General features: G+C 40.8%; 1 protein-coding gene across 1 annotated transcript; it reads right to left on the bottom strand.

Annotated features, from left to right (window-relative positions):
• Nucleotides 1-7,431: 7,431 nt before the first annotated feature.
• C5H4orf17 (chromosome 5 C4orf17 homolog) lies at nucleotides 7,432-15,692 on the bottom strand. Its single transcript, XM_065878136.1, is given in 6 exon segments — nucleotides 7,432-7,634; nucleotides 9,127-9,170; nucleotides 10,415-10,604; nucleotides 11,953-12,034; nucleotides 14,622-14,647; nucleotides 15,668-15,692. Coding segments are annotated over 6 exon segments (570 nt in total).
• Between the last annotated feature and the right edge of the window lie 10,606 nt (nucleotides 15,693-26,298).

The raw sequence follows: 26,298 nt of genomic DNA, 5'->3' as shown, positions 1-26,298 counted from the left end.
GTGCTGAATATCACTAAGGAATTTAAATTTCATAAAGTGCAAAAATCCATAACTCAACATTTGTATGAGGGCATTGGCAAGGGAAGATGGGGCTCGAAAAAGATATTTTAGTTCCTACCAGTAAATGTAGAGCAATTACGTTTAAAGTGATTATTCTCTGTCACAGCTAAAGTAACATTTCAGAAGCCTTTTCTGAGTTTGCACAATTAAGTTTCTATTCTTTTTACTCATTGGCATCTCAATTTTATATATATATATATATATATATATATATATATATATATATATATATATATATATATACTTGGTAGAAAGTTCATTGAATTTAACATTGATGTTCACTGTCTCTTACATTGCTTTACTCTTAGTGATCTTTATAGTTATCCGTCTAAGGTCTGTGAGCAATGTATGTAAACAAAGAAAAGCCCCCGCAATGGTAGAAGAACAAATCTTAATGTCTTAAGTTGTATCTTTCAAAGTTCCAGGTTTTTCTGAGTAAATCTAGTTGGTGGCATGGAACATTATGCCTTTTCCTTAAATTACTCCATATGGAATAAGGCACAGTTTAATATTGAAAGGTGGAGAAAGATCATTACAAGCACTACAAAGTTTAATTTTCACCGATTATAAAAGCCCTGTTAATTGTTTCCTAGGGCTGCCATAACAAACTGTTGCAAACCAGTGGTTTAAAACAACAGAATTTGTTACTCTTTAAAAAAACAAAAACAAAATAAAAGGATGTGGAAAAATCACGAATAATTAGAGACATGCAAATCCAAACAACAAAGAGGCATCACCCATCATGAGTCAGAATGGCCATCAGCAAAAAGTCTACACACAAGAAATGCTGAAGGGGTGGTGGAGAAATGCATACCCTCCTATGCTGTTGGAGAGATGTAAACTGGTAACAGCCACTAAGGAGAACAGAACGGAGGTGCCTTTAAAAAGTAAAAATTCCATATGATCCTGCAGACCCACTACTGGGCCTATAACCTGAGAAGACCAGAATGGAAGAGACACAGGCACCCAGACGTCCACTACAGCAAGATTTACAATAGCCAAGATATGGAAGCAACCAAAACGGCCATCAACAGATGAATGGACAAACAAGAAATGGTACATGTAGCCAATGGAATATTAGCCACGGAAAAGAATGAAAAAATGCTGTTTTCAGCACCATAGATGAGCCTAGAGATAATCATATGTGAAGTAAGAACAAGAAAGACAAATATCCTACGATATCATGTATAGATGTTATCTAAAAATTGATACCAATGAATATATTTCCACAGAGAAAGATGCTCACAGACTTAGAAAACAAACTTATGGTTAACCAAAAGGAAAGGCGGGAGGAATGGATAAATTAGGATACGGGGGTTAACATACATATACTAAAATAAAATATATAATCACCAAAGACCACCATATACCAAGTGAGGTCTACTCAACACTCTGTAATAACCTATATGGGAGCAGGACTGAAGATGAATAGATAAACGTATGTGCATAAATGAACCAGATTCTGTACACCTACAACAAACACAACATTGTACTGGAGTTTACTCCGATAGAAAATAAAATTTAAATTAAAAAAACAAGAAGTAATGACACATAAGCTTTTGGGGGTTTGTCCTGGCACCTTCCACTCTGATGTACAACCTAGGAACATGTCTTCCAAGAAGGCTCTGTTGCCCTAGTAACCAGAGTTGGGGATGTAGGTATTGCGCCACCTTGTGGCCATTTCCTGAAACAGCAGCTTTAAACCTAGTGCTAATGGTCACTTAACATTCACAAGGCAGGGCTGTAAATGACACCTGCCCTCCAAAAATGTCCTACAGTCTGAAATTGACAAAAAAAATTCAACACGGGGCAAATTTTCACAAGGTAAAGTTTACTCTTTTTTTTATTAAAAAATAGACATGGAAAAATGGTCAACATAATGAATAATTGGAGACATGCATATCCAAACAACAAAGAAGTATCACCTCACACCAGTTAGAATGGCAATCAGCAAAAAGTCGACAAACAATAAATGCTGAAGGGGTTGTGGAGAAATGCATACCCTTTATGCTGTTGGTGGGATGTATACTGGTGACAACCACTAACGAGAACTGAATGGAGGTGCCATTAAAAGGTAAAACTTCAGCTACCATATGATTTGGCCGACCTGCTACCGGGCCTATCAACCGAGAAGACCAGAATCTAAAAGACACAATCACCCAAACGTCCACTGCAGCAAGATTTACAGTAGCCAAGAAATGGAAGCAACCAAAATGTCAATCGACACGTGAATGGACAGAAGTGGTACATGTACACAACGGAATATTAGCCACAAAAAAAGAATGAAACAGTGCCCTTTGCAGAACCATAGATGAGCCTAGAGATAATCATACTACGTGAAGTCAGAAAGAGAAAGACAAATATCCTATGATGTCATTTATAGGTGTTATCTAAAAACGGATACCAATGAACATATTTCCACAGAGAAAGACACAGACTTAGAAAACAAACTTATGGTTAACCAAATGGAAAGGCGGGAGGAATGGGTCAATTAGCATGTTGGGGTTAACATACATATACTAATACAGATAAAATAAATATATCAAAAAGGACCTACCTCATTGCAAGGGAGGTCTACTCAACCGTCTGTAATAACCTACACGGGAACAGGATCGGTACATGAATAGATATATGTATATGCATAAATGAAGCAGGTTCTGTACACTGAGAACAAACACAACATTGTAATCAAATTTACTCTGATAGAAAATAAAAATTAAATTAAAAAAACAAAGAACTAATGAGACATAAGCTTTTGGGGGTTTGTCCTGGCACATTCCACTCTAATTTACAACAAAGGAACAGGACTTCCATGAAGGCTCTGTTGCCCTAGTAACCAGAGTGGGGAATTGAGAAATCCTGCCACCTTGTGGCCGTTTTCCGCAACAGCAGCTTTAAACCTAGTGCTAACGGTCACATAATATTCACAAGGACTGCAGGGCTGTAAATGACACCTGCCCTCAAAAAATGTCCTGCGGTCTGGAATCGACAAGAAAATTCAACACAGGGCAAACTTTCAAGACGACAATTTCAAGAGGTAAATTCTACTCACACCGTTGTTTTTCTTAAAGCACATGAAAAACTGCTCAACATCACTAATTATTAGAGTCAGGCAAATCCAAAATACAAAAAGGTATCACCTCACACCAGTTAGAATGGCCATCAGCAAAATATCTACAAACAAGAAATGCTGAAGGGGTGGTGGAGAAATTGGTACCCTCTTATGCTGCTGGTGGGATGTAAACTGGTAGCAGCCACTAATGAGAACAGAATGGAGGCAGCTTTAAAAGGTAAAAATTGAGCTACCATATGATCCGGCAGTCCAATTGCTGGGTATGTATCTAAAGACCAGAATTCGAAAAGATGCACCCAAACGTGCACTGCAGCAAGATTTACAACAGCCAAGACATGGAAGCAACCAAAATGTCCATTGACCAATGAATGGATAAAGAAAAAGTGGCACATGTCCACAATGGAATATTGTTCAGGCATGAAAAGTATGAAATAATGCCAATTGCAGCAACATAGATGAACCTAGTTGTAATCATACTAAGTGAAGTAAGTCAGAAAGAAAAAGACAAATATTGTATGATACCACTTACAGATGGAATCTAAAAAGTAATACCAGTGAACCAATTGACAAAAGAGAAACAGAATCACAAAAGTAGAAAATAAAATTATGGTTAACAAAGGGGAAAGATGTGGGGAAGGGATAAATTAGGAAGTGGGGATTTACAAATAGAAACTATTACATATAAAATAGATAATTATCAAGGACCTACGTATAACAAGGGAGTTCTACTCAACATTCTGTAATAACCTATATGGGAAAAGAATCCGGAGATGAATAGATATATCTATATGTATAAATGAAAAAGATTCTGTACACCTTCGAAACACACAACACACAGCATTGTATATCATGTATACCAAGACTTTAAGCAGATGTACCCTCCCTGTGGGAGGCAGAATAATGTCCCCCCAAAGATCCTAATCTCTGGAACCTGTGGTGTTACATGGTAAAGTGGAATTAAATTGCTAGTCATTTGACCTTAAGATAAGATTATCTTGGATAACCTGGATAACAGGCAGGCCCAATGTAATCATAGGGTCCTTAACAGTGGAAGAGGGGGGACGGAAGAGTCAGCACCAGTGATGTGTTATGAGAAAGACTCAACCAGCCACTGCTGGCTTTAAAGATAGAAGGGAGTCTTGAGGCAAGGAGTGTGGGTAACCTCTAGAGGTTGGACAGGCAATGAAACAGATTCTCCCCTAAAGCCTCCAAAAGGAATGCAGCCCTGCCAACACCTTGGTTTTAGCCCAGTGAGATCCATTTTGGACCTCGGCCCCAGAACTGTAAGAAACTTGTATCGGCTTAAGCCACTAAGTTTGTGGTAATTTATTACAGCAGCTATAGGAAGATACTACTTTCTTTTGCCAGCAGGAAGAAATTAACAGTGAAACTCTAGATAACGGTAGAGCCAGAAGATGGAAGGATCCAGGGCCTCTGAATCACCAAGTAAAGTGAAGTCATCTGCTGGTTGAAAACACACACCTTGGACTCTTATGTGAGAAAAACCTCTGCTGTATTTGAATGATGACATTTTTTACAACTGTTTTGTCTCATCCCAATGAGTACAACTCTGTGCCTCAGAGAATTTAAACTTATTTTTAAATAAGTTTTCTTATTTAAAAAAAAAGTGAGGGGCTTCCCTGGTGGCACAGCGGTTGAGAATGCAGGGGACATGGGTTCGAGACATGGTCTGGGAAGACCCCACATTCCACGGAGCAACTGGGCCCGTGAGCCACAACTACTGAGCCTGCGTGTCTGGAGCCTGTGCTCCGCAACAAGAGAGGCCACGATAGTGAGAGGCCCGTGCACCGCGATGAAGAGTGGCCCCCACTTGATGCAACTGGAGAAAGCCCTCGCACAGAAACGAAGACCCAACACAGCCAAAAATAAATAAATTAATTAATAATAATTAAGAAAAGAAAAAAAGTGAGTATAAAAATAATAGGTACCTCAAATAGTTATGGTGAAACTTAAATAAGTTACTATATCTAAAGTGTTTAGAATGATTCCTGACACACAGTAAGTGTAGTATAAGTGTTATCATTAAGAGTGTGTGCAGGGCTTACCTGGTGGCACAGTGGTTGAGAGTCCGCCTGCCGATGCAGGGGACGCGGGTTCGTGCCCCGGTCCGGGAGGATCCCACGTGCCGCGGAGCGGCTGGGCCCATGAGCCATGGCCGCTGAGCCTGCGCGTCCGGAGCCTGTGCTCCGCAACAGGAGAGGCCACAGCAGTGAGAGGCCTGCGTACCACAACAAAAAAAAAAAAAAAAAAAAAAAAAAAAAGAGTGTGTGCATACATATGGTCACCTTATCTTTGATAAAGGAGGCAGGAATGTACAGTGGAGAAAGGACAGCCTCTTCAATAAGTGGTGCTGGGAAAACTGGACAGCTACATGTAAAAGTATGAGACTAGATCACTCCCTAACACCATACACAAAAATAAGCTCAAAATAGATTAAAGACCTAAATGTAAGGCCAGAAACTATCAAACTCTTAGAGGAAAACATAGGCAGAACACTCTATGACATAAATCACAGCAAGATCCTTTCTGACCCACCTCCTAGAGTAATGGAAATAAAAACAAAAATAAACAAATGGGACCTAATGAAACTTCAAAGCTTTTGCACAGCAAAGGAAACCATAAACAAGACCAAAAGACAACCCTCAGAATGGGAGATAATATTTGCAAATGAAGCAACTGACAAAGGATTAATCTCCAAAATTTACAAGCAGCTCATGCAGCTCAATAAGAAAAAAACAAACAACCCAATCCAAAAATGGGCAGAAGACCTAAATAGACATTTCTCCAAAGAAGATATACAGAATGCCAACAAACACATGAAAGAATGCTCAACATCATTAATCATTAGAGAAATGCAAATCAAAACTACAATGAGGTATCACCTCACACCAGTCAGAATGGCCATCATCAAAAAATCTAGAAACAATAAAAGCTGGAGAGGGTGTGGAGAAAAGGGAACACTCTTGCACTGCTGGTGGGAATGTGAATTGGTTCAGCCACTATGGAGAACGGTATGGAGGTTCCTTAAAAAACTACAAATAGAACTACCATATGACCCAGCAATCCCACTACTGGGCATATACCCTGAGGAAACCAAAATTCAAAAAGAGTCATGTACCAAAATGTTCATTGCAGCTCTATTTACAATAGCCCGGAGATGGAAACAACCTAAGTGCCCATCATCGGATGAATGGATAAAGAAGATGTGGCACATATATACAATGGAATATTACTCAGCCATAAAAAGAAACAAAACTGAGCTATTTGTAATGAGATGGATAGACCTAGAGTCTGTCATACAGAGTGAAGTAAGTCAGAAAGAGAAAGACAAATACTGTATGCTAACACATATATATGGAATTTAAGAAAAAAAAATGTCATGAAGAACCTAGGGGTAAGACAGGAATAAAGACACAGACCTACTGGAGAACGGACTTTGAGGATATGGGGAGGGGGAAGGGTGAGCTGTGACAAAGCGAGAGAGAGGCATGGACATATATACACTACCAAACGTAAGGTAGATAGCTAACGGGAAGCAGCCGCATAGCACAGGAAGATCAGTTCCGTGCTTTGTGACCGCCTGGAGGGGTGGGATAGGGAGGGTGGGAGGGAGGGAGATGCAAGAGGGAAGAGATATGGGAACATATGTATATGTATAACTGATTCACTTTGTTATAAAGCAGAAACTAACACACCATTGTAAAGCAATTATACCCCAATAAAGATGTTTAAAAAAAAAGAGTGTATGCATAAATGCACACACACAAAATATTTATAATATCTGTTTTGAATATCTGTGCAAACATTCTAAACTAAAGATTGGGTAAGAAGATGACCATTTTTCCCATAGTCCAACAACACTGAAACACAGTAGATTGCAAAAAGTAGCTCAGATGTTAAAATTCTGTTTATTGTTGTTGTTTTTATTTTTTATCAGATTTTGGGGTAGTGTTGAATTGAAATTGCCTAATTCTGATTATGGATTTTTCTAGTATCAGAGCCCAATGCTTATGTACTAATATTAATAGCAAGACTAGAAATATAGTATATAAATAAACATATTTCTTTTATACATGGTACTAATTTAACTACAAATAGAAATATTATCTCCCTTAATATTTATTTAGTATCATTATATACAGGTGCTTTGAGATTTACATGTACCAACATATAGAGGAGCTATTGATTCCTCCATACCAAAAACATGTTTTTAATAATTTGATGTTATAACAAAGTGAAACTCATGTTTGTGAAAGACTTAGCCCAGTCTAGAATTTCTACCTTTGGTGTGTTACAGGATAAAATGTTCTCTGGGGAGAGAGACTGTATCCTTGCTGTATACTCCTTGCTTATGTTGGTTTTGTTGATATGCTCTCTTGTGTTTTAGGCCTGGGAAGAGGCTTTGGCTTGCTGAAATATTCTGCAATGGGTATTTTCATCTTATTTCTTCTTATAAACAGTGGAAGCTTGTGCTCAGCCTCTGAAATAGAAAAAGTCTCAATAAGACCATAATTGAGACATTGAATATAGTAGCTTCTGCCATGTTTTAGTAGCAAATCACACACACACAAAATCTATATGAAGTTTAGGTGAATCAAATACACCCAAAATTCGTAAAATAATTTATTCTCATCTTTCTTAGCACCTGCTCATCTTTAGTGAGTTATTTGTTCTATAACATGCAAGATATGTTCTTTCAATCTTAAAATCAAACATTATTTTGGTAGGAACGATTTAGAGCTGGTGATGAGTAAAGGTGAGGGATAAGGATGGGACCAGTGAGAGAAAGGTGAAGGACATATGGTCCTGACAGACAAAAAAGAAAGTAGACAAGCCGGTTAAAACAACTGTACTCAAAAGACCTTCCCAAGGCCTACACTGTTTACACCTAAACAGAAATAAGGATTTGGGGAAACGCTGAATACCGACACAAGAGACAAAGAGGTATGATTTGAGGATTTGTATACAAGTATCTAGACAGGGTAAAATATATTTGAGGCCTACAGATAAGACATAAAATTATGTAATAGAAACCATCACTGTCATGATTTTGTGATCATAGGGTGAAGAGTTTGTTAAAAGTCAGATACAATAGACCATCCTTGGAGTGTCAGAGTAAGGAGGTATTTTCTAATTTCTAAACTATACTTATTATTGCCTATTAGCAAATAGCATTTCTTTCGGGTTTGATTAATCCCAACAGAAACTGCTGGAGTCTAGAGTGACCTCCAGAAACTCTAATTGATTGCTATGTCATTCCTGGTATAAGGGGGACTTGCAGAAATAGGAAGACAGACTTTTGTTTGAGGCTTGTGGACAGGCTTCATAGTTGTTGCCTTATAGCCATTGCTGCTATGTTTGTTTTAAAGCTAGGAGCTGCCAAACCCACAGGGATATTTTGATTGGACTATTCTGGACCAAACTAGGACTTTCCACAATTCTTGATTTTGCTTGGTCCAAATTGAAGGCTGGGGCTGGACTGCTGATGGGGACATAAAACTGCTACTCTCTGTTGTATTTCAGCTGTGTTGTGGGCATATGGTTGTGGCTAATTGTCAAAATTTCATTGTTTTCTCTGGCTGGCTTTGTTTCAAGCGAAAATCATTTAGCCCAATGACAGTTAAGCTGTGAAGAACCAAAACTCTGACTATCACTGTCCTTTTTGTTAGGTCAATGCAGGTTGTCTCCTGTCACTGGATTGGCATGACCAAACTTAAGAGTTCCTGCTGTCCTTCTGTCTTGCTTCTCAAAGAGTGCGATGAGGCACTTTGCCTTTCAAAACAAAGTCAAATATAGGTCAAATTTATCTCACTGAGAAATTCAGCAGATGCTGTCCCTTAAGAGTAGCTGTAATTGCTATTGTATTATACTGCCTTTAAAACCACAGATCCTTAACATCTTTGTCTCTAACTAGTTAGATACTTACTGGTTTCCTTATACCAACTCAGTAATTATCGCAAACTGTACTTAACCTTTCAGTACTTCCTTATTTCCTTCATATCCTTGACTTGACACTCTAAATCAATTGGAGAAAGAGAAAATGAAATTCACAGATACAAACAAGTATTTCCCATAGACTGCATTATCATCAACAAGCTATGTATGTTTCTTAAATAAGCTACCCCAATTCTTCATTTTTCAATGCAGACAGCATTAAATGTACTTTCCAATGAAAAATTCTTCTAACTTTGAGTAAACATCTGAACAGTACATGATATTACTCAGTAAGGTAGAGAAACTGACTCTATCTCCCAGTTTCCAATTTTATGGAAACTTCAAGGTGGTGACCGATTAAAATGTAAAATTCTTCCTCTGTCTTAATAATGCTTTTTAAAGTGACATGTGTTTTGAATATTTATTTTCCCTGAATTTAAGATTTGCCCAACTTTTAATTTTAAAGCAACAAGATATTCTCTCGCAGCTTAACTAACATCTTACCACATTCTTTCACCATGCTGTTACACATAAACATGTATTTTCTTCTGTCATTGAAATTACAAAGCTTAAGACAAATTTCTACTGAAATAATTCCAAATTCCCTTAATAGTTGTTTTTCCCTCTGGCAGCCCCCAGGCATACGTCAGAGAAAATTAAGTGGAGCAATTTATTTTAATCTTGCATTGTTCTAGACAAAAAAAAAAAGTGATTTAACAAAATACACAATAACAATGCAATTTTGGTTTTCTTTATTGCTTCTATTTTTAGATAAACTAAAAACCACTGCATTTTCTTAGATTTCTGGGTGGCTACTCTTGCTTTACCCTGAATGGAAAGGGAACTTTTCTCAAAAAGATGGGTTGTTAGGTAAGGAAGACATGGTCTCTGCCAAATGCTCTGAACAACAGGATTTAGAATGATTTCTCGTATTACATTTATGAAAATGAAAGAAAACAAACACTCATTGTTGTCATTTACTGAATAAGGAGGATACTTAAAACTTCAGCGATTTTAGTGTTTTGAAAGATAACCAAAAGGGAATTCAGGGCTTCCCTGGTGGCGCAGTGGTTGAGAGTCCGCCTGCCAATGCAGGGAACACGGGTTCGTGCCCCAGTCCGGGAAGATCCCACATGCCGCGGAGCGGCTGGGCCCGTGAGCCATGGCCGCTGAGCCTGCGCGTCCAGAGCCTGTGCTCCGCAACGGGAGAGGCCACAACAGTGAAAGGCCCGAGTACCGCAAAACAAACAAGCAAACAAAACACAAAAGGGAATTCAAAGTCTTTATGAACCACATGCCCCATAGGTGGCCATTAGGTCTAATTACCTGCTCTGTTGATGTCCTTCCCTAGAACTGGTTACCACTTCTGATTTTGCTGGTGAATCTGAGGGTGATTTAACTTTGGGTGGCCTGCCAGTCTCTGCTGCTAGTTCCGCTGAGGCGTTTCTTCTGAGGGGAGTTAACAAGTTTATCTCAGCCAGTTCAGCATGAATCAAAGCTGAGACCCACTCCTTTTCTGATTTAAAAAAAGAGAGGGGCATGAAGGTTGTAATTATCATGTTGGCTAGAAACACAGGATTAGTTCTTTTACTCAGCACTCTAGTGTGAAAGGTAATCTGTTTTATGGGTAGGCACCTACGTGTGAGTTAAATTTTCTGTGGAAAAGGTGATTCACATCAACCTAATTTCTGTTGACCTGTGATATTGTATAGCTCTCAGAGTACTCACTGGGGTACTTGTCCCTGAGTGGCAGTGGAATACATTTTAAATATTGAGTATAAAACCCAGACTTACAGGCCACTGCCAAATAAAAACAAATAAGGATACCTATAAAAAGTATTAGTACCATGAGATCTCATTAAAATAAAGACTAATTGTTAAATAATAAATAGTTTTAAGCATCTCTACAAAGATATAGACCAAAGTAGTACTAAAGTGATGTCCGTGATAATTTTATTATTTTTCCTCTTTTATTATTTTTTTCTGGTTGATTTGTTTTTCACCCCCAAATAAGCACTCAATACTTGTGTAAATTTTAAAAATTTATATTCTTAAAAAGGAAAAAAAAAGAATAACTAAAAACTCCTTATCCCCAAATACTTCTCAATTGCCTGCCAAGTAATCTTCCTGAGGTAAGGTACTATCTCCAAAGTACTCCCCATTTAAAAACATTAGTCTGTTCCTAACACATTGGTATTTCCTAACATTGATTACTGCAGTGATTTTCAAAGAGTGGTCCCCAGACCAGGCTTATCAGTGTCACCTGGGAACTTGTTAGAAATGTCAATTCTCAGACTCCACTCACCTCAGTTTTGCCTCAGTCAGTCTGATGACCAGCTAGGTCTGAGGTTAGCTGCTCTATGCTATTTATGGTTATCTCACTTGGGACTGGCATGTGCTTTCATGGAACAGGTCAGAAAAGCCTGAAGGAGGCTGGGAGTTGACTGACTTGATGGTTTTGGTGAGGAATTGGCAGAGCTGTTAGAATCTGGAATTTGGAAGGCTGTGCTATTGCCATCCACATAAAAGGAGGGAAACAGGCTGTATTCAGGGGTCACAGGAGGCCAGAAGATATGCTCAGGGAGAGCCTGGGTGTGCGGACTCAGGAGGAGAAGCACAAACCAGCTCTGGACACAAGTGTTTCACATCACCCGAAGAAGTTCAGCTTGGGGCATACCAAATTGTGGGTCATTGTATGGCCAGCTTGTGTGCAGCTGGATATACAGGACTCTGATACTGAAACATTAGGGAAATAATATTGCAACCTTGTCTTTGCAAATCCAAGGAAGAAAACTTCAGACACTGGCACATTCCTAGTTTCCGACAATAAACTGAGCTCAGTGTTCACAAATGCTTAATCTCACCTTTTGAACTTGCATGGAGCAGCCACTGTAGAACCTCTGCCAGAGAATCAGTACGTAGAATGTTACAGATCTTTTCCAGAACCTGACAGAGAACGTTAGAGTTACATAGTGAGCAAGGTTTGTAAGGTTTCCTTTACTTACTCCACAATCTCATCTTCCCAAATGTCACTCTGTACACAATGCTCAAGTCGATTGGGATTTTAGCTTGGGAGCCAGATTTCAAACAGGAAAAAAACACCTTCAGTACAAGTACATTTGACCCTGCAAGGCAGGGTTAGGGGCGCCGACCCTCCAAGCAGTCGAAAATCCAGCTATAACTTAGAGCCAGCCCTCCATACAGGTGGTTCCTCCATATTCACAGTTCCACATCCACAGATTCAACCAACCACAGATCATGTAGTACTATCATATTTACTATTGAAAATAATCCATGTATAAGTGGACCCACACAGTTCAAACTTGTGTTGTTCAAGGGTCAACGGTGATAGTTTAGGTTAGGCGATGCAGTTTTGTTTTGTTTGTTCGGTACTAACGTCTTCTGGAGGAGCAATTCACTTTTCTTCTCTTTCGGAATTGATACTTTCCCACTGCAGCATGGGGTTCTTTCCGTCACAGAACTGCCCCATCTGTACTTCTCCTCTCTATAGCGAGTGAATCTAGCTGAATTCATCATTGTTCCTCAGTCCCCTGAACACAGTGATTGGCCCAATCGGATAGGAATACAATTACCTCTAGTCTATCAGAATCCTCCGTTGACTTTTTAATCTGGAGTTAAGGGCTGAGTGTGGATGACAGAGGAGATATATGAAATAATTCTAATAAAAATGGACTATAATAAGGCATTAAAGTCCAAAGTATTAAGCACATGTAGATGTTTCTAGTTTTACCCTAAATTGTGTCTGTTCTTGGAATTTAGACATATCTGAAATCCAAACCTGTCTCCTGAACTTCAGTCCTATTTATCCATCTGCCTACCAGACTTATCCACTTAGACATACTGTAGGTACTTTGAACCCCAAATATCTAAAGCTAAACCCAGCTTTCTCTTCATAAAACCTGCTCCAAACTTGCTGTTTCTCCTGGTTCCCCTATCTCAGTGGACACACCAGCATACATTGAGCATATGTCCAAGCAAGACCCTGGGATTCATACTGGACAGCTCCCTTATCCTTTTCTACAACATACTACCAACAAGTTCAGTAAATTCTTTCTTCTAAATATTTCTCAAATATCTCTATTTCTCTTTATCCCCACAGCCTTGACCCAGCCTAAACTATCATCAATTCTGCAACTGCAACATCCTTTTTCCTAGGCTTTCTGGCTGAAATCTTTTCTTAAAATACTATTAATTTAACAAATATTTGTGTCTGTCATTGATCTAGGTGCTGGAGATATAGAATTTAAAGTAAAGGGCAGAAAAATCCACTGTCCTTTATTGAGCTTTGTTCTATTATTAAGATTCCTGTCCTCAATAATGCCTTATCCTAGAAGAGAGAACAAGTTAAATTTGCTCCTAATTTCACAATAAATCAGTGGCCATGGCAAAAATAGAAAAATAGCCCTGTGGTATTATATTATTCTCTAGGCCACTCTGCCTCTCATGATTTTGTCATCAATATGGTGATTGCACATCACTCCCAGCTTCTTCTCATTCACAGGTCACTCATTTACAACTTTGAAAGAATATAATTATCATTTTAGTGAGAGAAGATAGAATAAGTCCTCCTAGGAAACTTTTTCTTCATTGAGTTTTATTCTGGAAGCCAGTTAATATATTGGTGGGTAAGTTTGATCTGTTGAAATTTGATTTTAGGATTTGAGTGTAGGTCTAGAGTAGCCCCTACTGTGGGTTAGTATACCCTATTCTTTTTCTAAAGTGTGACCTTTCTGGGGTCTCAACTGCATTCCTGGTGTGTTCAGCAAGGTCTCTCTACTCTAGCAGATCAGAACTCCATCATCTTTAAGCAAAATGCTCCCTCCCATTAGCTCTCTTCTGCCAGGTCTCAGACTCCCATCCTGTGCACATACAGCTTTTATTGGGCTAAAGATTCAGGGAACCCGATACAGATTTCTGGAGCTCATTCTGTCCACAGATCCTTCTTCTTCAGTATCTTAATTTGCGAATTCCAGCCACTTCAGCATCCCCAAACACTGAACTCTGTTTTCTCTACCTAGTGAAGCTCTTACTCTCTGTTTGGGCTCCACTTCTCTGTGCCATGATTAGGAATGTGCCCCAGGAAGAAATCTGGGTTGAATGTGGAAATTATCCCAATTGTTTCACTTCCCTTAATGGTCATAAATCTGTGCTGTCTGGTGTCCAGTGCCTGGAAACAGTTTTTTGTTTGTTTGTTTGTTTGTTTCCCAGATATATTGTTGTTTACAGTTGGAGGCTAATGAACCTAACCTATCATTTTGGAAGCAGAGTACCTTGCTGGAAATTTTCTTCCCCCTCCCAAATTAATTCTGCATGTTATATCTAGAATGATTTTTCTAAAGTACAACTCTGACAATGTAATTCTTGTACTTACAAAGTAATTCAGCCCTTGGGATGAAATCTGGCCACCTCAATATAGCTTATAAAATACTTTATTATCTGGTTTCTGCTTAAGCCTCCAGCCCTGTCTTTTATAAACTTCTCCCAGCACTCTCTGCACTACCCATATCGTTGCTTTTAGTTCCTTGAATAGATAGTGCTCTCACATCTTAGCATTTAGATACGAAGTTCTCTTCACTGGGAATGAGCTCTTCCATGCTTTTCTTCATTTTCTAATTATATCTTAAACATTCTTTGGATTCCTTTCTCCTTGAAGACTCTCTTAGCTCCAAATCTACTCCTATATGTCCTGACAACATCTGTACAATTCCTCTTTTTTTTTTTTGCAGTACGCGGGCCTCTCACTGTTGTGGCCTCTCCCGTTGTGGAGCACAGGCTCCGGATGCACAGGCTCAGCGGCCATGGCTCATGGGCCCAGCCGCTCCGCGGCATGTGGGATCTTCCCAGACCGGGGCACAAACCCGTGTCCCCTACATCGGCAGGCGGACTCTCAACCACTGTGCCACCAAGGAAGCCCCCAGCTTTCTTTTGATTCCCATTTGCATGGAATACTTTTTCCATCCCCTCACTTTCAGTCTGTATGTGTCCCTAGGTCTGAAGTGGGTCTCTTGTAGACAACATATATGCAGGTCTTTATTTTGTATCCATTCAGCCAGTCTATGTCTTTTGGTGGGAGCATTTAATCTGTTTACATTTAAGGTAATTATTGATATGTATGTTCCTATTACCATTTTCTTAATTGTTTTGGGTTTGTTTTTGTAGGTTTTTTCCTTCTCTTGTGTTTCTTGCCTATAGAAGTTCCTTTAGCATTTGTTGTAAAGCTGGTTTGGTGGTGCTGAATTCTCTTAAATTTTGATTGTCTGTACACGTTTTAATTTCTCCATCAAATCTGAATGAGTTCCTTGCTGGGTAGAGTAATCTTGGTTTTAACTTTTCCCCTTTGATCACTTTAAATATGTCCTGCCACTCCCTTCTGGCTTGCAGAGTTTCTGCTGAAAGATCAGTTGTTACCTTATGGGGATTCCCTTGTATGTTATTTGTTGTTTTTCCCTTGCTGCTTTTAATATATTTTCTTTGTATTTAATTTTTTATAGTTTGATTAATATGTGTCTTGGTGTGTTTCTCCTTGGATTTATCCTTTATGGGACTCTCTGTGCTTACCAGACTGGACTATTTCCTTTCCCATATTAGGGAAGTTTTCAACTATAATCTCTTCAAATATTTTCTCAGTCTCTTTCTTTTCCTCTTCTTCTTCTGGGACCCGTATAATTCAAATGTTGTTGCATTTAATGTTGTCCCAAAGGTCTCTGAGACTGTCCTCAATTCTTTTCATTCTTTTTTTCTTTATTCTGCTCTGTGGTAGTTATTTCCACTATTTTATCTTCCAGGTCACTTATCCGTTCTTCTGCCTCAGTTATTCTGCTATTGATTCCTTCTAGAGAATTTTTAATTTCATTTATTGTGTTGTTCATCATTGTTTCTTTGCTCTTTAGTTGTTCTAGTTCCGTGTTAAACATTTCTTATATTTTCTCCATTCTATTTCCAAGATTTTGGATCATCTTTACTATCATTATTCTGAATTCTTTTTCAGGTAGACTGCCTATTTCCTCTTCATTTGTTTGGTCTGGTGGGTTTTTACCTTGCTCCTTCATCTGCTGTGTGTTTTTCTGTCTTCTCATTTTGCTTACCTTACTGTGTTTGGGGTCTCCTTTTTGCAGGCTGCAGGTTCGTAGTTCCCGTTGTTTCTGGTGTGTGTCCCCAGTGGCTAAGGTTGGTTTAGTGGGTTGTGTAGGCTTCCTGATGGAGGGAACTAGTGCCTGTGTTCTGGTGGATGAGGCTGGGTCTTGTGTTTCTGGTGGGCAGGACAGTGTCCAATGGTGTGTTTTGGGGTGTCTGTGGACATGATTTTAGGCAGCCTCTCTTCTAATGGGTGGGATGTGTTCCTGTCTTGCTAGTTGTTTGGCATAGGGTCTCCAGCACTGTAGCTTGCTAGTTGTTGAGTGGAGCTGCGTCTTAGTGTTGAGATGGAAATCTCTGGGATAGCTTTCACCAACTGATATTATGTGGAGTGGGGAGGTCTCTGGTGGTCCACTGTCCTGAAGTTGGCTCTCCCACTTCAGAGGCACAGGCCTGATACCCGGCCAGAGCACCAAGACCCTCAGTCACACAGCCCAGAAGAAAAGGAAGAAAAAAGAGAGGGAGGAAGGAAGGGAGGAAGGGAGGGAGGGAGGGAGGAAGGAAGGAAGGAAGGAAGGAAGGAGAAAGAAAGAAAATTAAAAGAAATAAAGTTATTAAAATAAAAAATATTAAAAATAGAAAATGATTAAAAATTATAAAAAGAAAAAAAAGTAGAAAGAAAGAAAGAAGAGAGTAACCAGACCAAAAAACAAATCCACCAATGAAAACATGTGCTAAAAACTATACTAAAAAAACAAACAAAAAAAATGGCCAAACAGAACCCTAGGACCAATGGTAAAAGCAAAGCTATACAGACAATATCTCACACAGAAGCATACACATACACACTCACAAAAAGAGAAAAAGGGAAATAAAAGTATATATATATACCTGTATATTAAAAAAAAAAGAGAACAGAGTAACCAAATCAATAAACAAATCTACCAATGATAATAAACTCTAAATACTAAACTAAGATAAACTTAAAAGCAGAAACCAGTCAGTAGCATACAGCAAACCCTAAGTCTACAGTTGCTCCCAAAGTCCACTGCATCAATTTGGGATGATTCGTTGTGTATTCAGCTTTCCACAGATGCAGGGTACATCAAGTTGATTGTGGAGCTTTATAAAATCCACTGCTTCTGAGGCTGCTGGGAGAGATTTCCCTTTCTGTTCTTTGTTCGCACCGCTCCCGGGGGTTAAGCTTTGGATTTGGCTCCGCCTCTGCGTGTAGGTCGCAGGAGGGCGTCTGTTCTTCGCTCAGACAGGACGGGGTTAAAGGAGCCGCTGATTCGGGGGCTCTGGCTCACTCAGGCCGGGGAGAGGGAGGGGCACGGAGTGCGGGGCGAGCCTGCAGCGGCAGAGGCCGGCATGACGTTGCACCGGCCTGAGGCGCGCCGTGCGTTCTCCCGGGGAAGTTGTCCCTGGATCCCGGGACCCTGGCAGTTCCGGGCTGGACAGGCTCCCCGGAAGCGGGGTGTGGATAGTAACCTGTGCTCGCACACAGGCTTCTCGATGGCGGCAGCAGCAGCCTTAGCGTCTCATGCCCGTCTCTGGGGTCCGCGCTGATAGCCGCGGCTCGCACCCGTCTCTGGAGCTCCTTTAAGCGGCACTCTGAATCCCCTCTCCTCGCGCACCAGGAAACAAAGAGGCAAGAAAAAGTCTCTTGCCTCTTCGGCAGGTCCAGACTTTTCCCCGGACTCCCTCCCGGCTAGCCGTGGCGCACTAACCCCCTGCAGGCTGTGTTCACGCCGCCAACCCCAGTCCTCTCCCTGCGCTCCGACCGAAGCCCGAGCCTCAGCTCCCAGCCCCGCCCGCCCCGGCGGGTGAGCAGACAAGCCTCTAGGCCTGGTGAGTGCTGGTCGGCCCTGATCCTCTGTGCGGGAATCTCTCCGGTTTGTCCTCCGCACCCCTGTTGCTGCGCTCTCCCCCGCGTCTCCGAAGCTCCCCTCTCTGCCACCTGCAGTCTCCGCCCGCGAAGGGGCTTCCTAGTGTGTGGAAAGCTTTCCTCCTTCACAGCTCCCTCCCACTGGTGCAGGTCCTGTCCCTATCCTTTTGTCTCTGTTTATTCTTTTTCCTTTTGCCCTACTCAGGTACGTGGGGAGCTTCTTACCTTTTGGGAAGTCTGAGGTCTTCTGCCAGCGTTCAGTAGGTGTTCTGTAGGAATTGTTCCACATGTAGATGTATTTCTGATGTATTTGTGGAGAGGAAGGTGATCTCCGCGTCTTACCCCTCCGCCATCTTGAAAGTCTCCCTCTCGAGTGCTTCTTAATTGTTTTCCTGGCTCTGAGAAGAGATGTTTCATTCATCAGAAGAAGCGCTATGCATTTGATGTTTAAGGGTTCATTAAAAAGGTTGAACGAGCATTCTCTGTCGTTTGCATATCCACATTAGGTATTTCACAGATATTGAGAGGTTAGGGTGATAGTTTATTTCTGACTTTTTGTTTAATGAAGGAAAAATTACTGTAGTGTGTGAATAGAGAAAAGGGGGGAAATGAGCGTTGGTGTGCCCTTTTAAAAAAAGTTAGAGAATACCTAAACTTGTCGAAGAAATATATCAGGGTGGTTGGGTGGGTTTTTTGTTTGTTTGAGGGCAAGAGGGGATTCAAGATTGTTTTCAAACTGATGTTGCTACTCCAACTCTACCAATTCCCTCAAAGAGATTTTTATTCCAGTCACAAGGTTAAAGTTCCATGTTCACCACTAGGTGGCGGCAACATGCCATCCACAGACTTGGCTGTGTCCAGGTCAGCTAGAGCATGAAGAGCCAGAATGGAGGCAGCAACTGCTGTGGTCAGTTTCCTAAACTAATAAACCCTTTAGAAGGTAAAACTCAATGAAGACTTACGTATAGCCCTTTCAAAAAGATACTCTTGATAAATTGGAACATCTGCTTCCACCAGTAGATTGCTTTCACTAGTGGATTTGACATTCTACCTCTTGGATAAACAGAATGAACAATTAAAATAATTTCTACAAAACTGCCTTACAGAAATGTGAGCTACCATTGACTCAAGTTATTACTTCAGGCTGACTACATTTAGAAACACGATTCTCAATGGGTGTACCAATGAATTACTTGGGGATTTTTTTTCCCAGGAGGCTTTCCATATATATGGGTAGAATCCACCCTCTGTGATAGCACAATAAATATTTACTGAATGCATGAGTGAATAAAAGAATACATAGGACAGGTAGGGAGTTGATGAGAACAAAGGGCACTGCCAGACTCTTTTGGCTGGACCATGCACTGGCCTGGAGAAAGCACAGCAAAGCTCCCAGCAGTGACAGCCATGGTGCTTCCAGAAAAGTTGCAGTTTGGGTAGTTGCAATAACCCTGAAGGACCTGGACAGTAACAGACCTTGTCAAAAGTCTGTCAAAAGTCAAGAGTTTCCCCCAGAGAATACTGAGCTTATTAATATCTGGCACTAGGACTCTGTATCCAAGTTGGGAAAAACAGCTCATACGTCTAATCTATGGCTGGTAATCCTAGGGCAAATGTTAGCATCCTAGCCCTAAGATTTTCTAAGTATTCGCTTTCTTTGAAGGCTGATCAGATTGGTCCCTGGCTGGCTGTGGAGCAGAGGAGGGCCACAGGGTGTAGCACAGGGTGACCTCTGCCCGGGATAGTATCTTGCCCCTTGGGGTAAGGCTCAGAGCCCAGGCTGGATATCAGAAGCACCTGAGTAGGTCTGTAAAAATTCTGGAGCTCTGAAATAGTACCTGCAATTCGTTTTAAAAAGCCTTTCCTGGTAGGGTGATGCAGAGTCACGGGAGGAAAACAAAATCGCTGTGGAGCCAGGCCTCCAGCAAGATCTGCTCTGTAGCCAGAGGGTGCAGACTGTTCTACAGCACTCAGCTGCCCTGTCCCCCGTTCACACTGGGTTCACACAAGGCCTGATTTCAGTACCTCCACCTTGGCCTGAAATGTTACAGTACTGAAGGCAGACTTGACAAAGCTCAGCTGCTCGTTTATGATCAGCTGGGCATCCTTTTTTTATTCTTAACAGCTGACATTAATTTAACAATTACATGTATTCTAACTATCCTATGAGACAGAAACTATTATCCTTATTTCACAGATGAAAGAATTGAGTCTTACAGAGAAGTCTTGGATAGAGCTTAGAAATGGCAGAATTGTGACCAGAACCCAGTTGTTTGAAACCAAAGCTTCTGTTCAGCCAAACCTCCTCCAGAACACATTTCTGTTAGCTATGATGGAAAGCCTCGTGGAAGAACCTGATTGACAACTATACACATATATATGTAATATAAACAAAATCTTACGAAGCTTGGAAGCAATACTAGTGGAAGTGTGATAACTATTGTATAATTTCTAGATCTAGCAGGAAATAGATGCTACCTCCAAGCTGAATTATTGAGAAGAGTTTAATAGATGGTAAGGCTGTGGACAGGATTTTTAAAAAGCAACAAACAAGAAGTGGTCTAGTACCCTGGAGTGAGTAAGGGGGGCTCGGGGTGTTGGGAGGTGGGAGAGGGAGCATTTACTGGAACCAGGAGAGAGACAGAGCTGCACAGAGAGGGCCCCTGACAGCGGCTGTGGCTTTTGCTACAGGGACCCACAGAGAAGCACCTGGGAAATAAATCCTCAACCTGACTCTTTACCTCTTCTTCTACCTACGATCCGCCCTTGGCCAAAACCCAGCCAGAAGAAGGCAAGAGAGTCCATCAATGTATCCAGTTAGCCTTCCCTGAGGACAGAGCAGGGTAGAGAGGGAACCTTGGGGAGCAAACAGGTGATACCCAGAAGATTTGTATGAACTTAAAATATGTCTGTAGACATCTGGGTTGAAAAATGAAAAGTATTACACTCCAAAATAATGATTAGCAATCAAAAATAAAATTATCCTGGCAAGTACCTATTACAATGTGCATTTTAATTACATTATCTTCTTCTAACTTTAAAACACCCCTTCAAAGACATGCCTCATTTACTGGGGCTCTGAAAAATGTGGTAACTTGGTCAAAGTATATGGCTAGTACCTGGCCAAGCTCAGTCTCTAACTCCAAAACCTATGATTTTTTTTTCACTCTAAAACACTGAAAATGAACCAAACTGAGTATGTACAAGCCAATCATTTTATCTAGAAAGACCTAAAAAGATGGGAAGAAAAAAATATAGTAAATATTTTTTAGATGAATCATTAAGTTTTTATAATGGATCATTTAAATATAAAAAAATTATGTTGCTTGGTCTTATCTCATTTTTCTCTTTAAAAGGAACTATTCCAACCCCATGGTGTACTTGAAAAAGTTAATAATTTGTTTATTCTGATGAATAATTTTAGATCCACCCAGTTTGTTTTGTTGACCTTCACATCTCTACTGGGGTAGATGGAGAGGGGGAAGAAGCAGAATCTGCATTTACAGAGTGGCTGTGCTTTAGCATGACCTCAGGTTGGGCTTTTTGAACCGGGATTCAAAAAAAAAAAGAAAAAAAAAATAGGGAAGGGAAGAGCCCCTGGGCATTGCTGAAGACTGTCACTTCAGATGCCAAGGAGGCCATCTCCTCTCCTTCTTTCATGTTGGCAGAAATGTGGCCATAGCTCTGATTTTCAAGCATATTCTGATATAAAATATTCTGTTTCTCTCTTTCCACAAAGCACTGAAATGTTTCAGAAAATTCCTACATGAGTGTCCAAATTAAGCTTCCAAGATGAGGTCCGAAGTATTAAAGGGAGTGACATCGCCAGCATCAAAAGCAAACCCTTTATTAGACTGTGTTGATTTTTAATTAGGAAAATAAAATGCACTATATTTGGGGCATAATTAAACCGTTTATTTTTAAGTTAGAAGTTTTTTGTTTTGAAATAATCCAGGGCAAGTGCAGACTTGTTCTCAGTTTAGTCCTCCCCCACAGGATTATAGCTCAGACTTCATTTAGCCACTAGCTTTTGCATGTTATGCAACCCTGGGTCTTGTCGTCCGTCAGTGAGAATTGCCATGCGGCTCCATCGTGTCACATACTGTCATTCCTTGGACCAGAAAAGAAAATCAGGGCCACAGTTCTGCATGTACCAGGGCAGAATTTCCCTTTGCAGTATGGTACACATACACCTGTGTGTAAAACCAGACTACTGTACTACCTGTGGGACCAAGGGCAGGTTATCTGAAATCTTTGATAGCCAGTTTTGTTAATGCCTTCCTCAAAGCGTCATTGTAAGTTTTCAATTTAAAAAGTCCACGTAAATTGATCATATGTTAGTATCTGGCAGGTAGTAGGGTTACTTAAATATTAACTTTTGCCCCTATTTCCAGGGCTATCTCCCTAATATGCCCTAAAATAGCAAGCCATCTGGCATCTATGCTAATGGATTGTGGACCCATTCTGATTAATTGGTGCCCATGCCTTTCAGGTTTGATAACTATTCTGAATATTACATCTGTCCATTATGTTCCTCGTGCAGAATCTATTCAAAGTTATAGTGGCAAGCATTATAAATCAATATATTATAAAATTATAAATTGGTATCTAGTTTATCAATTCTTCATGGGTGTGATTCACGTGAATCAGCCTTCAGAGTCTAATCAAACTTAGGCATACTAATAAAATCAAGTTCTTGAACTTGCAAAGCTGAGAAGTTTCTAGACCAAAGATAACCTCATCACACCACAGCATCCCATGGAGACAGGATTCAACATTCCCCTGGATCTACTCTCTAACCATCTTAACTGATAATGTAAAACACAAGGAGAGGGCTTCCCTGGTGGCGCAGTGGTTGAGAGTCCGCCTGCCGATGCAGGGGACACAGGTTCGTGCCCCGGTCCGGGAGGATCCCACATGCCGCGGAGCGGCTGGGCCCGTGAGCCACGGCTGCTGAGCCTGCGCGTCCGGAGCCTGTGCTCCGCAACGGGAGAGGCCACAACGGTGAGGAACCCGTGTACCTCAAAACAAACAAAAGAACAAAAAAAACACAAGGCGAGGCTGGGCGGAGCAGCAGGCACGGAAATAGCTGATTCACTCTGAGTGCTACATTCTCACTGTGCCAGGAAGAGAGTTCCCTCTGAATATGGAGTGGACTTTGGCAACGGAGAAGTGGTCTGCGTCTACCTCTGGTGCTAACATTCTGGAATCTTACTCCATGTTTTACCCAGACAAGTCCTGAGGGGAACTCTGGAAGCAAAGCGAGAACAAATCAATGAACCTGACTTACGGCCATGCAGCGCATCCAGAGCCATCTTTGCCTCCTTTCAAGGCCATGATCCTGGCTTCTGGTCCTTAGGCAGCATGCTTCCCATTGTTGTGATGGTTTGTGGCTTGTCTTCTGCAAGAAACAATCCCTAGACCCAGGGCAGTAATGAAGAACTGCCGGGCCTTGGTGCCTTGAAATTATTTTCAACTCGTCCTTAGCCAGATACATGGCAAAACCAATTTCCCTAACTATTCTGTTTTTTCTTAAGGGGAGCTCAAGAGGGGCACAAAACAACTTGGATTTATACTTTTTCCACAATTCCTGATCTCCTTGAACGGAAATTCTCATCAACCAGCACGCTCGGCTGGTGAGCTAAGCACAATGGAGAGTTTATGTGGAGCAGATGTGAAGCCCTTGCCTTATAATGAAAAATCTGCTCTGGATTCTTTTCCTGGGCAGGGTTTGCACGGAGAAGAAAAGTTTTGAAACTGCCAAGCATAATCTCACACAGCAGTTCTGCAAACTGGCACAGCACGCCTGAAAAAGGATTAGCAAAATCTTCACCTGTCAGGGTGCAGCTGCAGAAACCCCATCTCAACCCTGCTTTCCAGCTTGGCCCCATCCTGGCATGGCTTGGCATAGCGGAAAGATTAAAGGATGAGTTTCAGCTTGCAGCTGGTTGTTTGCCTTACCACCTGAGCTTGGAGTGTTTGAAAAAACAAAGATCAGAGTAAAACTCCACACTTAAGGTTTGGTTTGCTAAGGCAGAACAAAAGTCACTGTGATTCTAGTGACTAGCAGTTGTATGCCATTGGGTACTACAATTGCGTAACTATTTCTGCTATTAAGAATGATTCAGCAATAAATGGAGGTCCATTTCCCTGTGCACACAAAGGCTCTTTTCTTACTTTCTTAACCTTAGGGGTATCACTGACTGTAATTTTCATTTACTGAGTGTTCGACAGTTTAATGGGCACTTCTACACACACTACTTCACTTCGCCTTCACAACAAGCCCTGAAGTCAGTATAATTTCCTCTCATTGTGAAAATCAGAGCATTTAGTGTCTTTTCATGAGCACTTACCAGTCACTGCTAGAGGTGACAGTCAAACCTTGCTCTCCTGACTCCACTAAGTATTTTCACTCCCCTGCTGTCATTATGAGACTGGGTGATGCGAGTCCTGGCTGGGGTCTGTGCTAGAAGGCTGTTACTGAGAGTGAGGGATCAGAGCTGTGAGAGAGGAGGGCTGACAACGTGAAGCTAACGTGACCCTGTCCACCACACACACTCACATCACAGCACCAGAGGGTGACCAGCTCAGCTCCATTTTATTTCTTAGATCAGGTGCTATAAGGTGTCCTGGCTTTAGCACTGAAAAACCCGTGACTTGGAAACCCCCTCAGTCACGAGCAAACCAGGACGGTTGGTCACCCCCCATATGGATAATATTCTGCCTCTTTGTTTCCATGTAAATATCTGGTAGCACCTCTAGATTCAGAAGATTCTTAGCCCCAAACTCTTAGGAAATTCTAGAGGCTTCTGGGAACACACAGTGGATCTCAACAAGACAGTTTTACTGAGCCTGGACTCTGGGTCATTTTGCCCCAAGTGGTTACATTTTAAATATTTTAAAAATTTAAACCCTTGGTTACCAGTGAGAACCAAGTTAATAATGATATTTTCTACTAATTATGAAACAGGCAGTATAGGAAGTGCTTTTGATCCTCACTGCTAATCTTTGACACATAATGTGTTATTATTACTCCCATTTTACAAATGTGGTATTGAGGTCGTACGTACTCAAGCAAGGCTCCAGACCCTGAATCAGGTGTATCTGACTCCAAAGCCCATATTCCTGCAGCGCATTTCTCAAAGTTCTTCCAGGTCCCCTGTACCCTGTCCCAAGCAAATCGGAATTGCATGGCTACTTTGAGATCAGCACCCTTCTTTAGAGGCTCTTGGAAACTCTGGAGTGGAACCAGGCTCACAGCATTTTGGAGATACAGTACCCTGAGAGACTTGGCCCCAGAATGTCACAGAAACACTGTAAAAAGGGTTTACAGGGGAGATTCAGCTGGTAACTTCTCTAAACCAAAAATCAGGACTAACTACATGCTATATCATGCAACATGACCATGAACATTTTTATCTCAACTTTTTTTTTTTAATAGGTTACTTTCCAAATTTCAGTTTTTGACATTTTAACATCCAATCAATTATCCTGGAGAAGGGATTAGGGCCATAAAGATTTATATAGATATTAAACCTTATTGGACACACTATTTTCTCTTAAATTTTATTTTTTAGATTAGGTGCTATAAGATTTTGTCAAGGCCTTATGAAGGAGTTTACCAAATAAGTACTTTTTTGTTTGTGCCGATACCACCCATATTGGTACTGTTTTGCCTTTGTTCATAAGTAAACAACTATTTGTTGCTGAGATAAATTTTGGTTTCTTTGGTTTGAAAATGAAAACTCAAAATAGCTGTTCGGTCCACACCTGCTTAACTCTATCTGATAATACCTGTAAGATATGCTGGGTTTCTTCAGTGTTTTGCTGCTAAAAAAATGGTGTTCACAGTCAAGGCTGATCGACTGGTAGTGCTTTTACCTGGTGGATTTAATTTAGCCAGTGAGTTAGAATGACTAATTCTAATTGCTAATTCTATTTTCTTTTCTCATGGACTTTATTTTTTTTCCTGTTCTTTTCTAAAATAATATTAGCAATCCCACTCCTGGGCACATATCCAGACAACACTATAATTCAAAAAGATACATGCACCCCATGTTCATAGCAGCACTATTCACAATACCCGAGACATGGAAACAACCTAAATGTCCATTAACAGATGAATGGATAAAGAAGATGTGGTCCAGGGACTTCCCTGGTGGTCCAGTGGTTAAGAATCTGCCTCCCAATGCAGGGGACATGGGTTCTATCCGTGGCTGGGGAATTA

Source organism: Phocoena phocoena, chromosome 5 (genome assembly GCF_963924675.1).
Source record: "Phocoena phocoena chromosome 5, mPhoPho1.1, whole genome shotgun sequence".
NCBI lineage: Eukaryota > Metazoa > Chordata > Mammalia > Artiodactyla > Phocoenidae > Phocoena > Phocoena phocoena.
Note: the sequence above shows the minus strand (reverse complement) of the source record. Positions and strands in the feature narration are given on the sequence as shown.